At 31.8% G+C, this 13,043-nt stretch overlaps 1 protein-coding gene and 1 long non-coding RNA gene across 2 annotated transcripts; both read right to left on the bottom strand.

Annotated features, from left to right (window-relative positions):
- Window positions 1–52: 52 nt before the first annotated feature.
- On the bottom strand, window positions 53–3,012 carry LOC107963005 (uncharacterized). Its single transcript, XM_016899607.2, has 4 exons — window positions 2,527–3,012; window positions 981–1,240; window positions 617–802; window positions 53–527 (listed from the first exon to the last, which is right to left on the bottom strand). Exons 1-4 carry the CDS (start codon window positions 2,972–2,974, stop codon window positions 204–206), a joined length of 1,218 nt encoding a protein of 405 aa, XP_016755096.2. The 5' UTR covers window positions 2,975–3,012; the 3' UTR covers window positions 53–203.
- A 763-nt stretch (window positions 3,013–3,775) lies between these two features.
- LOC121230418 (uncharacterized) lies at window positions 3,776–5,410 on the bottom strand. Its single transcript, XR_005928407.1, has 2 exons — window positions 5,294–5,410; window positions 3,776–4,934 (listed from the first exon to the last, which is right to left on the bottom strand). It is a non-coding gene; the product is annotated as an uncharacterized lncRNA (long non-coding RNA).
- Window positions 5,411–13,043: the final 7,633 nt, after the last annotated feature.

Raw genomic sequence — 13,043 nt, 5'->3', positions numbered from 1 at the left:
ATTCACATTTATATTATGTTTAAATTTTTTATTGATATCAATTAACATCTAATTCTCATACAACGTCTTTTTGCAAACATTAGATTGGGCCAATTCCCATCTTTTAAGGTTCTACGTGATCCTTACAATTCAGCTTGCAACAGGGTTTCTTATATTCTAGACAATGCCCTTGTTCTCATCGAACTGGTCTTAGGTTAATAGCATCACAGCGGCGGCTTAGGAGGCCTGAGGGTCTCAGGGGCGATCGCTTGCGGGGTTTCTGGTCGAGTTTGATTAGGCCGGGCCATGATATGAAGTTGAATTATATCCAATCCTTCTATCGCCGAAGCTAGGGCGTCCTTTATTTCATCGTGATCACAACAATGTATAAACCCAGCAGAGCCAACGGTCGAAGGCATTACACTCTTGCCTTCTAACCGAGAGATAACAAGCAGATGCTTTGTAAGATTGGCTTCATCAAGTAGTTGCTGCAAGCCAGCACGGTCGGCAGCCGAACCCTTTGTTACTTCGCCCACGCATATAAAACCCTAATGAAAAACAAGAAATATTGAGTCACATGCATATGAATTAATTAAACCCAAAAAAAAAGTGAAGAGATAAGTGGGAATGAAATTACCTCGTCGGTTCGTTTTATGTCCAAACCGAACCGAGTTTCTCCAGGTTCAGGTATCATTTCAAGCAATACTTGTTCCACTCCAGGTAGAAACCATAGCCTTATGCCTTGCACTAATTCTACAGATGTACTTGTGTTTTGTTGCTTCCCTCCTCGACTTATTTCCTTTCCATTTTGATTTGTTTTCTCCTTTGGAGGAAAATATGTTGCCATAGATATGCAACACCAACAGAGATTTAATTTATGAAAACTAAAGTGAAGGGACTAAATTCCTAGTTTTAGCATAGCAGAGGGATTAACCTAGAAAATCTCACTTACCTACATATATATATATAGCTGAAAATTGAGAGAGAGGTGAGGTAGGTACCGAAATGACAATCTGTTCAGTTTGGATATTGACGAAGACAAGAGGAACCCCAGAAGATACAGCTGCAGAAAACCAAGCCATGCACCTTGATATGGTAGCCTCAATGTAATATTCACCTTGAAAAGGCATGAAAAGAATGGAAGCGACCACAGTGGAGGCTTGATCCGGCAAGTAAGTATCCACTTTCCTCTTCCAATCGTACTTCACTTCCTTTCGGTTGAACCCTCTAAATGCTACATTCACAATCCTCCTGCTCATTTCTGCATCTTACTATGTTTGATTCAATCACTAAACGTATATGGAACTTTGATATAACCAAATCAATGCCTTGGATTACATGTTTTTGGTTAATATATATATATATATGTTTTTTAAGTTTTTTTAATTGTAACAAGTATATTACAATTACAAGTACAAATCCAAGTAATCACAAGTATCAAATTATTACAATTAGACTATTTCGAGTATTAAATAAAGTCAAACTATTTCAATACAAAAAAATTAAGATCCAATATAATCCAAACTAAAGCCAACAAATTAGACTCAATTGGCCTAAAACTCTCATGATAAAACTCAAAGACCTACACATATAATTGCACATGGTAGGTCTCAAATTTAGATACTCAATACCTAAAGTATTATAGAAAAAGAAAACTCATTTTATATTCTAAATAAAAAATTCCAAATTTTAAATTTTTATTCCACTCTAATTTTTTTTAATAATTTTAATAATTTAGATTAAAGCATAACATAAATAATAACAAAAATAACAAATAATATCAAATTAAACAACATAAATTCAATTCTTAAATTGAATAGAGAGATAAAAACCATAATTTCATTGCAACATGCTTCTAGCTACCATGACGTAGGGCTGACCAGAAAAAGAACCAAGAAAATAAAAAACTGAAATGGAAACTAGTGTTGGATTGAGTTTAGTCATTATTTAAATTTATTTGGTTGAATTCGATTTAAATTTATAAAATAAAAAAATTATCATTCAAATCAAATCAAATTTTATTTATTTATTTAACATAAAATTGTTTATAATTTTAAAAGTAAATATTTTGTATATGTAAAAAAACTTTAAAAGCGTATAAACTTTTTAAATTTGTAAAAATTAATGAACCAAATAAATTTGAACCAATAAAATAAAATTCCATTAAGTTAAATTATTTTTATTAATATTATTGAAATTAAACTAAATTAATTGGATTAAAAACTTAACAAGACATTAAGTTAAAAAAGAAAGAATTGATATGCAAATTAGTACCAATAAAGATAAAAATTTATTTAGCTAGTGACTGAATCAAATTTTATAAAATTTTAAATAATTTATTTATTTAATTTTATGACTTTTTTTTTTCATTAAAACCGAATCCACCATCAGATAAATTAAATTGAAAATGGATGACCTAATCCATTTAACTCCCAATCCAATTCAAAAAATAATTCAATTTTTATCACACCTACCTATGAGCATACCTATGAAATAGCAAGGGAGGAAAAAAAGAAAAAAAAAGAAAGAAAAGTAAAAGACACCCACCTTGAAGTGTAGTGCATTTCTCCAACGTCAAATCACCCAAAACTGCAATATGTCTGTCATCCCTAGCCGCTCTGATCGTATACTTCTTATGCAATATGTAGCTCTTGTCCGCCACAACCCGAACACGAAGCTTATGCGTTCTGTCGCCTCTCCTAACCTTCACCCATATCGTCTCCACCTTTTGGACCATCTTCCCCAGCTGCGAACTCAGTTCCGACCTACCTTTAACAGCCACAAATGACGCATCATCATCATCGTCGTCGTCGCCATCCTTTTCGGCAAACCCTTCGATGATGTCTCCGGGCAATGGCATGGTTTCGTCCCACTCTTCTGCTTCATCTTGCTTCACTCGCTTCACGCAAACCAATGTAGGAGCAGCAGCAGCACAGCCCATTTCTTTCTTCCTGAAGAAACGACAATGATTTTCGATGGAAACTTGTGAAGGCATCAATAGATGTATGAGTTTTATAGGTTTTTACGCCTCAATCTTACCCAATGTTCTCACCTATATCACATTTGTTTTCATATTCATTACAAGACAAGCGAGCCGGCCTTCAAAGTCTCCTTGTTACATTTAATACATATATATACATGGCTAAATTTTATTTTGAGAGCATCAGGATTAAATTGTATATTTTTATTATATTAAAAATATAATTTTATTATTTTAATAGTTTATATTCTTATAAATTTTAAAGAATTAAATTAAATTTTTATCATTTTAAAAAATTAAAGTGTAATTTTATTATTTTTAATTTAAAATTTTATAAATTATAAAAATATTTAAATGAAAAATTTTTCATTTTAAAAGTATCGAGTCTCTACCAATCCTCTTAATTTTGCCACTCTCTCTATATTTATATTATATGGTAGTTTGTGCTAACATTGACATCCTTTCAGATGAGAACTTAATTAGTTTGCAACACATTACACATTAAAAGAACGAGAAATAAAATTTGAAATTGAAATAAAATTTAATTTGAATCAAAATAAAATTTAATTTGAATCATGTTAAGATCAGAATATTTTATCAATTTTTAGAGACTAGATAGGCTATATTTTTTAGGTCAGAACCGGTCAAGATCGAGGCATGACCATCGGGTTAGGGTTAGACAGTTCCGCTGCCATCACTAAGCACAAGGCTAGTAAAAGATGAGAGAAATTGCCAAATTGGATCCTATTGTATAACTATGAACCGTGGCTTTATGAAGCTGCCAAGTCATCTAATGCAGTGCATGTGGCAAAAATATATAGAAGTAAACATGTATTTGTGAATTTACTTTTCACATGTATTTTTTTTTGAAAAATACAGTTGGCATGCATTTATTTCAAAAGAAAAAAGAAATAAAATAAAAATTAAACTAAAACAAACCCGAAAGGAACCCAGTGGTCTCCTAGAAAAAAAAAAAAACCAAATTGACATCCCTAATCAGAAGCCAATCTTTCGACGATCGAAACTCCTCTCAAAACATCCAGAACCCATCAGTTCCCGCTCATCGACTGATCATCTGTTCGCCGAAACTCATGCCAGAAACCGGAGGCACCTCTCTTAAAGAGTGCAAAACTAATCACAAACCCGATGTTTTCTTCAACCAGCTTGATTTCTAGGTAGCCCCACTAACCCATCCACTTTGTTCATCGATAGATCATTTTGACCGAGGTTTCGCTCAATAAACCCCTAGTCGGCAGTAAACCCTTTTCAAACTTGACCGATTCTTCTGTTCTATCTATCCCCTTCTGTTCCACCATGCAAACCTCACTACGCCACTTACTCTCTCAGAGATACTCTTTGGCAGTCAGCCTCTGCCTTCATAGCAGTCGACTGAGGAAATCCATTTTGCAAATAAGTACCCCCTATTCCTTTTTAACCCTTCCATTGCGAATGCATGCGCCACTTTATTTGCTTGTCTCGAGGTATGTCTAAAGAAGAATCCTTCGTAATTAAAGCTTAGCATTCTAGCGCTTAATACATAGGCACAGATTTCAGATTTATATGTATTCCCTATTTGCACCTTCTTTATGACTAACAATGCATCGCCCTCAATTTCAACCTTCACGATTCCCAAATCCGGCCCTAGCCGAATCTCCTGGACACACGCAATCGCCTCTACAACAAAACTAGTTGATATGTGTTCATTTAGGTGCATGGTAAAATTCAAAACCCTCCCACTTGAATCCCTGACCATTATCCCTAAAAATGGATGTACAAGCCCAATTTTAGACCCAAAACCCTAAACACAAAAACACCTAACAGAAGCACAAATAATCAAAACCTACCCAAAACTAATCCCAATCTAACCCAACTAGCCAAAAAATTTAGGGTTTCAGAATTTAAAACTCTAAATCACTTATCTCACTACCCCCAGTCACATCTCCTGCAAGTGGCCTCTGCTCCACCGCCCCTTCACCTGCAAGCATTAAACGAGAGTAGACAGAAAGCAAACGGCATGTAAATGGCTATTTAAAGCCGAATCTAAAACCTTTGTACATTCGGCACAAAAGAGAAATAAAAGAGGAAGCATTTTGATTTTAAAACAAAAATCAGTGAGTCAAAAACAAAAAGCAGCCAATCAAAGAGAAAAAACGCTAAATCGGAAAACAAATACCAAGAATCAGATACTTAAAGAACTAAGGTGATTATATCCCATACGTTTTTTTGATTCGTTTCTTTTTCTTTTCCATTTTTCGAGTTTTCTATTTGTATATATATATACCTATATTATAAACACTTAAAATATCAAAAAATAAAAAAAGAGGAGATTTTTACCTCCGACCGCCGTGCACGGCGGTCGCCGGCACCGAGGATGCGGCAGAGGACAGTGGCAGCTCGCCGAATTGCTGACCGAGCCTGAACCTGCAGAGAAAACAAAAAAAAGGGCTTAGTTTTTTTAGAAACAAGCAACAAAAATGACTTAAAAGGCTGAATTTTAACTTATATAGATGTTATGAAACGACGCCGTTTTGGTTGGCACCCATAAGCCCCAAAACGGCGTCGTTTAGACAATGACCCGATGACCTGACCCACCTATGCCCAGGATTCGCGTGTTTTTGGACTGAGGGGTTATTTGTGTTCTCAGTCCCTCCGCTTTTGAGGCTTAGTTCAATGGGGTCTCGTTCTATTTCTTTTTCCTTTAATTTTATCCCTATGATTTTACTTCTATTTCATTTTAGACCCAGTTAAACGTTGCGTTTTGGAGGGGGATAATTTCCCCCTTGGTCCCTCCTGGTTGCTCACGCGCTTAGATTAACCCCTTTCTCCTTCATTTATTTTAAATTCGCCACAAAATTTCATTTTTAATTCGACTTCGTCCCTTTTTTACTTTTCCTTATTATTCTAATTTAATTTTCATATTATTATTGTTTTATTAACAGCTCATTATTATCATTTTATTTAATACTTGTATATATATGTTATAAAGTATTATTAATAGTTTTAATATTATCATTCTTATTAATACATATGTATGTTAATATTATATGATGTCTATATTTTTATACATATGTATATATATTATCTATATTTCTTCTTTTTTAATACTATATATATATAAATTCTTTTTATGCATTACGTATATATGTTTTAATATCTAAATACATATTATGCATATACATATTAACATTATACTTTGTATATTTTTATAAATATTATATATATATATACATTTTTAATATATTATATATTGTGTACATACTTTTAATATTATCATGTATTCATTTTAATATATATGTATATATCTAGGTAATATTTATTTATTTGTTTTTTTTTAAAAAAACATTATTATTATTTTTAGCATGTATATACTATGTGAATATTTTAAATATTGCATTTTATTATGTATACATATACGGATACATTTTTATATATTACGTGTATATATATTTTACTATTGTATTTTTATTGTATACATATACCTTAATACTATATCATTTATATATTTTTATTTCTCATATTATCTTATGTTTATGTTTTTTAAACTATATCATGTATATTAATATTATATCATGCACATCATTTTATTATGTTATGTATATTCTATTATATATATTTTTATAACTATTATGTGCTTATTTCACATATGTATCCCGTACATATATATTTTTATTATATATACTTTTATTTCTATTATCACGTATATATTTTAATACCATATATATTATTATCATTTATGCTATTATTATTTATATTATTATTTTTGTTATCATTTTCGTCATCATTGTCATTTTATTTTGCCATGCTTTATTTATTTTTATTCGATCATTTCATTTGCCTTATGCTTGTGTTTTATATTTCTATATTGCTAGCCTTGCTTTCATCCTTTTATAATCACTTATATCATTGTTATTGATACTGTCGCACTTATTATTGTGTATTAGCACCACGATTTGGTTTTATGTTTTTACAATAAATCACATTATATTTTTCACTCGATACCTTAAAATAATTCTTTCATAAAAGTGATATTCCGTATTTGGTAATTCGAGACAATCGTGCTCTAACTTACTGGGTTTCAATTTTTTTCATTTAACCTAAATAACGGATTACTCTTTTAAATCGCTATACGAGTTTTGAAAAATGCTTATTCTCGAAGATGCGAAGTGTTGTGCCCTAACTTACTGGGTATGACATTTTGTCATCTCAAAATAAGAATTTGTTTTGAAATAAAGGCAATATTCGGTGTTCGAGAATTTGAGAAAACGTGCCCAACTTACTGGGTTTCGATTTCTCTCATTTACTCTAAATAATTGAATACCTTTTAATAAAATACACAGATTTTATAAAAGGCAAGCTCGCTCTCGAAAATTTAAGATATCGTGTCCTAACTTACTGGATGTGACATTTCATATTTTGAGACGAGAATATCTTTAACACTTGAGCTTTTTACAAAGAAGGATCGTATTTCAAAAATCTTCAAAGTTTTCAATCTTCGATCTTAAGACATTAATTAATCAACTAGGTACCAATTTTGGGCGTATCGAGGGTGCTAATCCTTCCTCGTGCGTAACCGACTCCCGAACTCATTTTCTGATTTTCGTAGAACCAAAATTATCATTTTAGTAAATCTTAACTTTTATTAAAATGGTTAATTTAAAGGTGACCCGATCACACCTCATCAAAAAGGATTGGTGGCGACTCCCATTTTTCGTTTTCGTTTTCAAATCCAAGTCGATTCCCGTTCCGTTTTTCAAAAAAATGGTTACGACAATGAACTTTTGCTTTGTTTGTGAAAAGTAGCATCAAAGTTGATTTTCACATACTACCTCCGGCGGTCTCCAAGGCTCTCCCTCCACTCTTCGAGCAGGTAACCTCTTATTAAGTTCCTCCAATTCCTGTATATAACTCGTGATAAAACAAGCTATGTCAGACCCATTCTGTGGTATCCCCTAATGTAGGTATTTGTTCCTAGCTATCCACATAGCCCAAAACGAGCAGGCTATTACTTGACATTTTTAAATTAAGATACTATTATAGAGCTATAACATCCAATCTTTAAACTGGCCCTCGTTTAATTCCTGTGGCCATTCTATACCTAACTTTTCTCGAATTTCCTTTGCAGCTGAACAATCCCGAAAAGCATGCTCAACATTTTCCTCTTTGCCTATACATTTGAAATAATTCACAGATCCCACCAATCTCCTTTCGTATAGATTGTATTGAGTAGGCAAATAACTGTTAAAAATCCTCCAATTCATAATTTTTATTTTAGAAGGAAAATCCAAAATCCAAAGTCTTTTGTAAAAAGGATTTAAGCATGTCGTTTATTGTCGAGAATAGTCTGAGTGTATTTCTTTTATTAGTATTTTGTACTCGCTCCTTACTGAGTATTCTCTAGAAACCTCACCTCGCCATACTAGCACATCCTCCTGTTATGCACATGGTAGAGGAATGCATAAAATCCTCTCAGCCTCTTCTTTATTGAAGGTAGTTTTAATTAATCCTTCCCTCCAACAATTTGCAGTTTGATCGATTAATTTGATACATAACATATATGTTGATCGTTTGCTTATGTTTTGGATTTTTAAATCCACAGCTCTCGACACCCACACATCCTCTCAAACCAAGATTTGATTTCTTGATTTGACTCGCCAGCACAACCTCTTCTTTAGCAGCTCTTCTGCCCTCCGTACACCTTTCAGGTATATGAAGGTAAATTGTATAATCTTGCATTTAAAAAAATTGACTCTTGGTATATTTGGCCTTTAACGATCGCGCCAATAATGAATTTAGATAACAAATTAGACACCAACCTTGCTTTTTTAATAACACCAAATTAAATTTTGACAGCTATCTAAATCCTAATTATAACACCCCTGACTTGTCTCTGTTGCCGCATTAAAGTTATAGTTATTACGACACTTGTCAAACCAAATGACAAAATAATAACATTTTATTATTAATTAAAATTCCAAATATTCAAAACCAATCATCATTCATAGCATATATATGATTATAGACCTTATATCGAGCTTATGGAACCTAAAAATCAATTTGGGAACTAACAAGGACTTATTTGAAATACAACAAAAAAATGTAAGAAAAATTAGAAACAGGGGTCACACGGCCATATGGCTAGGCCATATGACATAGCTTAGGTAGTGTGGCTTAAGGACATGGCCATGTGGCCAAACTATGTATAGCTCGAAAACAGGGTCACACGGTCATGTCACCAAACCGTGTGCTTGATTGTGTGCAATTCGAAATAGGATCACATAGCCGTGTCGCAGACTGTGTACCAAGCCGTGTGTGATTCGAAATAAAGTCACATAGTCGTGTCGCTAGACTGTGTAACAACCTTAGATCATGTGGGACAAACTTGCACCAAAATTTAATAGGCCACATAGTTATATGGTGTGATTGTGTATGGCACACAGCCGTGTGATAGCCCGTGTCCCAAGCAGTGTGCACCTAATATGACTTCCAAAACAAGCCAAAACAATGCCCTTTCCTTAAGTGCCAAGCCAAACTAAAATCAACCATTCACATAGCTTCAAAACACATTCAAATAAGCTTAAAACATACCTAAATATTAAACCTAAGTGCCTAAACAATATGTCCTCATTGGCACTACATTTCATACACCAATTTAATTCACATTCAAAGTTACAAGTCCTTACCTTAAACACATGCCAAACATATTGTTAAATTAAGCTTTATTTGATAAAAGATTTTGATATAACAAATTAAAAGTGTTTTCGAATATAAGCTAAATTTGACAAAATAATTTTTAGATTTGAATTCTAAAAAATAAAACTTTGAATACTTACAATAAACTCTCAAAATTTTTTGAAACAATTTAAAAATCAAGTGAAGATTAACCAAGTCAAAATGATCTCAATTAAGTTAAAATCTTTTTAACACATCAAAATGATTTTCAAACAATTCAGAATTGCTCCACGCCAAAAAGTATCGACACCATTTGACCAAGTATCGATAATTTTTGAAAATAATTGATACTCTTAGAAAAATTGAGACCAAAAAGGCATTTTGTTAAAACCCTAAAAATTATCGATACCATTTTTTTGGTATTGATATTTTTTAAGAATAATCGATACTTTTTTTAAAAGTGATACCAAAATTGTATTTTGTTTCTCATAAACCTTACAAAGTATCGATCCGGTATCGATAAAATATTTTTGAAGTATTTATTAGTTGATTTTAACAATCACTGAATTAGCATTTATGACAAAAGATATCAATACCCTTTTTGGATGTATCAATACTCGCAGTTGCAGGTGAAATAAATGCTCTTGTTTTACATCCCCAATGGCCATATTAACTTCACCAACAACCTTAACGGCTAGAAATCTATTAAGGGGTATAAATACCATCTTTTAAAGTCCTACAACATCCAAGAAAGTACTTTCAAGCAAAAATCATCAATCAAACAATCTTAAAGCTTAAATTTTCATATTCTTCTTACGTACAGTTGTGAACCTTATCCTTTTTCTTTTGCTCAAGTGTATCTTATTGTATTTGTGCTTCAATTTGCAAACAATTTTATCTTGTAAGGATTGTTTCTTTGTTTGCTCATTTGTATCTCTTTAAGAGGTTTTGAAACTTCGAATTTGGGGTATAAACCTTAAGGAGTTGTAATTTTAAACCTTGTCCTCAAAGGTTGAACAAATTAGTAAATTTAGGAAAAATCCTTAGTGGTGGACAGCTAAGGTAGTAGGGTAGGCAATTGGGATGGAACCACTCTAAATTCATTGTTTTCTTTGTTTCATTCTTGCCTTTGCTTTCACCAAATTTTTTAAAGACCAATTCACCCCTCATCTTGACATTTTCGGTTTGTTTCATTAAGCTTTCACATATCAACTCATCTATTCTATTCACATTCAATTTTACCACATTTCAACCACTTTCAAGAGCACTAACCAAATAGCCTAATGCACATACATATATGGACATATTCAAGCCAACACCATAGATATATACACACGTATGCTTTAACCAAGTTTAAACAACATCATTATAAGAAAAAAACTTAAAAACTCCTAGTACATGCCATTTATAACCAACATCCAAAATGATCAAAACTTCTAACAAGATGAAGGAAGTATAGTATGTGTGCGCCGACTTGATTCCAACTAATGTAACTAGTGCTTAGTAAGCTTGTAAAAATCGTAAACTTAAACTTACCAAATAGGCTCAATTTATACAATTCATGCATAAATTCCATTAACATGTTCATGAGTTCATTCAATTCCTATTCACATCACAAATCTCACAATTTAGTGAGTTCAATAAGGAAACATATAATCTTTCCATATCATGAAACATATATTAGGAACATATCAATATACAGTTCATTCATCACATCTCCAACATGTATCATTCATTCATTTCCAAAACATTTATAACACTTTCCATTTCATTCATTGAAATTGAATAACATATCATACAATTAATTTCACTCGATTAAGCCTTTATTACCTATTGAACTAAATGGAATAACATCAGATACTAGGGAAATACTCACACAAGCTGTGATTGTAACAGTATATGCTCACACGAGTTGTGAAATGAGTTTTCTCACACGAGTTGTAAGTCAGGATATTAAGCTACACGATATTGCTCACACGAGTTGTGGGTCAGGATGTTAAGCTACACAATGTTGCTCACATGAGCTATGGAGAATCTGCAACAAATGTAGGACCTCAGCCATCGGTAGGACATCCAAGACCAGCATCTGAAATTCTAAATAAACCCTAATGACGTGTCATTTGTTATCCTAAGTATTCACGAGGTTCAAACGAGACATATTACATATCTGAATCCTTTGACTTCATTTCCAATATACCAATTCACAATCACATTAATGTAATTGACAATTTTCAGACATAACCAACAATTTGATCAACATGACAATTTAATCCCAATCACCAAATATCACACAACAATCATTTAAAACTATACCTAGCATAAACATTCATTAACATTTCAATCAAAACAACAAGTAATAATTTTAATCACTATACAAACTTACCTAGACAAAAACAGTCATGAAGACGATGCAGACAACTATTCAGCTACCTTAGCTTTTCTGCGATTTTTGTCCGATTGATTTGTTTCTTAATCTAAATAATAATTTTTATTCAATTATTCAATTTAAACATCTGAAATAATTAAACTTAAGCTTATATGTCCTTTTAATATAAATTTATGAAATTACCCCAACCTTTTACCCTTATGCAATTTAGTCCTAAAATCAACTTGCAAAATTTCCTCAATTATCCTAAAATTTCCTAGGCTGAATCCAATGTCGTCCCTATATAGCCCAAAACAACTACATAATTACAAATAACCCATGAAAAATTTGAAATTATACCTATTTAATCCTTAGCATTAAAATTACTAAAAATCACTTTATAAAATAATCATATTTAGCTATCAATCTCTTGAATCTATCAACTAAGTTCACAAACACATATAAATCATTCATGGTAAGTCCCTAAACTTTTAACAATTTCATAAAATAATCCTTGAGCTAGCAAAATCTAGTTCTCGAGATTTCAAAAACATAAAAATTACAATAAACAGTTTAGAGATCACTTACCAATCAAAGTTTAAAGGTTGAAATGTGAAGCCATATCTTTTTTTCTCTTCAAAAATCGACCATGGAAGACAAAAGATGAAAAAGATGATGAAAATATCATTTTTTGTTTTATTAATTAACTTATATAGTTTGGTTTTCTTGTAAATATTAAGACATTTTAATTAAGACTTAATTAACTTATCTTTAGCTTAATTAAACCTTATTAACATGGATGATGACATAAAAATCCACTAGCATAAATACATTTTGGTTTAATTATTCAATTGACCCTTGTTTTATTTAATATTTCATGTAATAAAACATTTACTTCATTTGCAATTTAATCCTAAAGCTTTAATTAATCAACTAAACATCAAAATTATTCAACTGAATTTTATTATGACATTCTAATACATTCGTAAATATTAAATAAATAATATTTATAGTCTCACTAATCGAAACTGTGGTCCCAAAATCACTGTT

This window comes from Gossypium hirsutum, chromosome A06 (genome assembly GCF_007990345.1).
Source record: "Gossypium hirsutum isolate 1008001.06 chromosome A06, Gossypium_hirsutum_v2.1, whole genome shotgun sequence".
In the NCBI taxonomy this organism is placed as follows: Eukaryota; Viridiplantae; Streptophyta; class Magnoliopsida; order Malvales; family Malvaceae; genus Gossypium; species Gossypium hirsutum.
The sequence above is the reverse complement of the archived record's forward strand: the minus strand, read 5'-3'. Positions and strand labels throughout refer to the sequence as shown.

Bases quoted from the DNA above. Each gene is read 5' to 3' on its own strand.
- LOC107963005 (XM_016899607.2), bottom strand. From the start codon at position 2,974: ATGCCTTCACAAGTTTCCATCGAAAATCATTGTCGTTTCTTCAGGAAG. The intron at 1,241-2,526 runs GTGGGTGTCTTT...AGTAAGATGCAG, and splicing joins GAAATGCACTACACTTCAAG to AAATGAGCAGGAGGATTGTG. The intron at 803-980 runs GTACCTACCTCA...TTTCCTCCAAAG, and splicing joins CTGAACAGATTGTCATTTCG to GAGAAAACAAATCAAAATGG.